The sequence below is a fragment of the Gavialis gangeticus genome, unplaced genomic scaffold (assembly GCF_001723915.1).
Source record: "Gavialis gangeticus isolate Ggan-Ray unplaced genomic scaffold, GavGan_comp1, whole genome shotgun sequence".
Lineage (NCBI taxonomy): Eukaryota > Metazoa > Chordata > Crocodylia > Gavialidae > Gavialis > Gavialis gangeticus.
The window spans coordinates 824,264-826,908 of NW_017728982.1; the positions used below are offsets into that span (position 1 = coordinate 824,264).

General features: G+C 60.9%; 1 protein-coding gene across 1 annotated transcript in view; it reads right to left on the minus strand.

Moving 5' to 3' along the window:
* Window positions 1–1,348, minus strand: part of TMPRSS4 (transmembrane protease, serine 4) — a 23,480-nt gene extending 22,132 nt beyond the window's left edge. The window contains 2 exon segments of the mRNA XM_019512202.1: window positions 247–346; window positions 348–1,348. Coding sequence (XP_019367747.1) covers window positions 247–346; window positions 348–481 — 234 coding nt within the window. The 5' untranslated portion in view covers window positions 482–1,348.
* Between the last annotated feature and the right edge of the window lie 1,297 nt (window positions 1,349–2,645).

A 2,645-nucleotide genomic window follows, 5' to 3' on the forward strand; every position in this document is an offset into this window, starting at 1 on the left:
CTCAGAGCCAGGGAACAGCAGGGGGCTTGGCAGGGGCAGGGGCAGGGGCAGGGGCAGGGGCAGGTGGTTGCCCCTGGGCACACGGGAACAAGCACTGCACGGCCCTGGGGGGGACTGAGCCTGTGCCTGCAGCAGGAGGCTGCAACGTGCCAGGCCGTGGGGCGCACCTGTCTGGGGGAGGATGCTGGGGTCCGGCAGGGCCAAGGACGCTGGCTCTGAGCCACGCTGTTGGCACTGGTGACTCACCATGCTCGCCAGCTGGTTTTCCCAGTTCAGAGGTGCCTGGAGGCAGCGTGTGTCCTGCTCTGGCCCAGTGCGCTTAGCGTGGCCAGGGTCCCATGCTGCGCCCCTCTGCTGCGCCAGGCAGCGCTGCCGCGGGCCGTGGTGTCAGTGCTGGCCGTGGGACAGTGGCAGCGCTATTTAAACCCATGCAGGAGCAGTCAAACTGGAATGATGGTTTGTATTGTAACATGACACCCATCTATCAGCAGCGCCACCCCCACGGGCATCCTCCCGGGCACCCGCCCCACCTGCAGAGGTGCCATCGCGGGGGTGGGGGTCGAGGCTCTTCCTCCTGCCCCTCCGCTCACCCCTCCTCCAGTCTTGTTTGGGAGCAGAGGTGCTGGAGGAGGCAGGAGCGTGCACGGGGTCATGGCACGGTGATGCCCCTGCCGTCAGGTCACTGGCTCCTCGGGCTCGGGGCAGATCAGCCGGTTTGCTGCAGTGAGTCAGTGGGTCCCATCCGCACCCTGATCCCTTCCCTCAGCAGCACCTCGCCTTGCCCTTGCCTGGCATGTGACCCTGCTGTGCCCTGCGCGCTGCCAGCTGCACCCAGAGGAGGCTGCGTTCCTGGGTGGGCAAAGGGTTCGTGTCTTTGCCTCGCACCTACCCTCGGGGTGGCGGGGAGCACTTTTGACCTTCCTGGGGCGTCACTTCCAAAGTGTCTGGGCCTGATGGGTGGTGAGTCCCATCAAAAGCATCCAGGAAGCAGCCTGGACGGAGCAGGTGTCGCTGCGTGGTGCCTGGGCTCCTGGCCTGGCAGCGCTGCCGTCTGCTGCAGGGAAGCTCTTTCCAGCCCCAAGCCTGCTGTTGGCAGGCTCGTTGCGCTCCTCTCGTGTCCTGGGCATGGCCAAGGCCTGCGCTGCGCCGGACCCTGGACCCTGGGCCCTGGACCCCTGCAAGGCTGTGTGAATCCCGGGGCTGCCAGCACACTCTCGAGCCGGGGCACACGGGACTGTTCAAGGCCGGGGGGCTGCTCAGGGGTGGTAGGTGGGCTGGCAGAAGCTTGCAGCAGCCCGCACGCTCCGGCTGTAGGGGCCTGCAGGCTGGCAGGGATGCCAGCCATGCTGGAGGCAGCAGGCACGGACTGCTGGTCCTAGGAGAAGGGGGCCAGATACAGAGGATAACTGACTGGTCCACAGGAAGCAGCAGAGCCTGGGAAGAGCAGGCAGGGAGAGAGGGGGAGGATGTTTGGTTGGTGGCTGCAATACTGGGTCCTCTGGCTGCAAGACTGGAGGCAGCATGGGATGCCCCTGCCCACTGTGTGTCAGGGAGGCCCGGGTGAGGGAGATTTCTTACCCTCCATCGAAGCTGACCTCATGAAGGAACACCTCGACAGCCTGGACACCTTCAAGTCAGCCGGCCCTGATAGGCTACACCCCAGGGTACTCAGGGAGCTGGCGAGCATCATAGCCCAGCCCCTGGCACGGGTCTTCGAGAGCTCCTGGCGCTCTGGTGCAGTGCCCAAAGACTGGACAAAGGCCAATGTGGTGCTGTTCTTCAAGAAAGGGAGGAAAGTGGATCCGGCTAACTACGGGCCCATCAGCCTGACCTCTATCCTGGGGAAGGTCTTGGAAAAGATTATCAAGGAGGCCATCCTTAACAGACTGGCTGATGGCAACATCCTGAGGGGTAGCCAACATGGGTTTGTTGCGGGTAGGTCTTGCTTGACCAATCTCATTTCCTTTTATAACCAGGTGACCTCTCACCTGGACAAGGGGGAAGAGATTGATGTTGTATATCTTGACTTCAAAAAAGCCTTTGATGTGGTTTCCCACGATCACCTCCGAGCAAAACTGGCCAACTGCGGCCTCGACCTCACCACAATCCGCTGGCTGGGGAACTGGCTCTGCAGTTGGACCCGGAGGACAGTGGTTGATGGAAGTCAATTGTCTTGGTGCGTGGTCACCAGTGGGGTCCCTCATGGCTCTGTCTTAGGTCCTGTACTATATAACATCTTCATTAACGATGTGGACATTGGTGTCAGAAGCGGACTGGCCAAGTTTGCCGACGACACCAAACTCTGGGGTAAAGCATCCACACCAGAGGACAGGCGGGTGATCCAGGTGGACCTTGACAGAAAATGGGCAGATGAGAGCCTGATGGTGTTTAACACTGAAAAATGCCAGGTTCTCCACCTTGGGAGGAAAAACCTGCAGCATCCTTATAGGCTCAGCGGTCTATACTGGTTAGCACTACGGAAGAAAGGGACTTGGGGGTCATGACTGACCACAAGATGAACATGAGCCTGCAATGTGATGCTGCGGCTAGTAAAGCGAGCAAATCGCTGGCTTGCATCCATAGATGCTTCTCAAGCAAATCCCGGGACGTCATTCTCCCCTTGTATTCGGCCTTGGTGAGGCCGC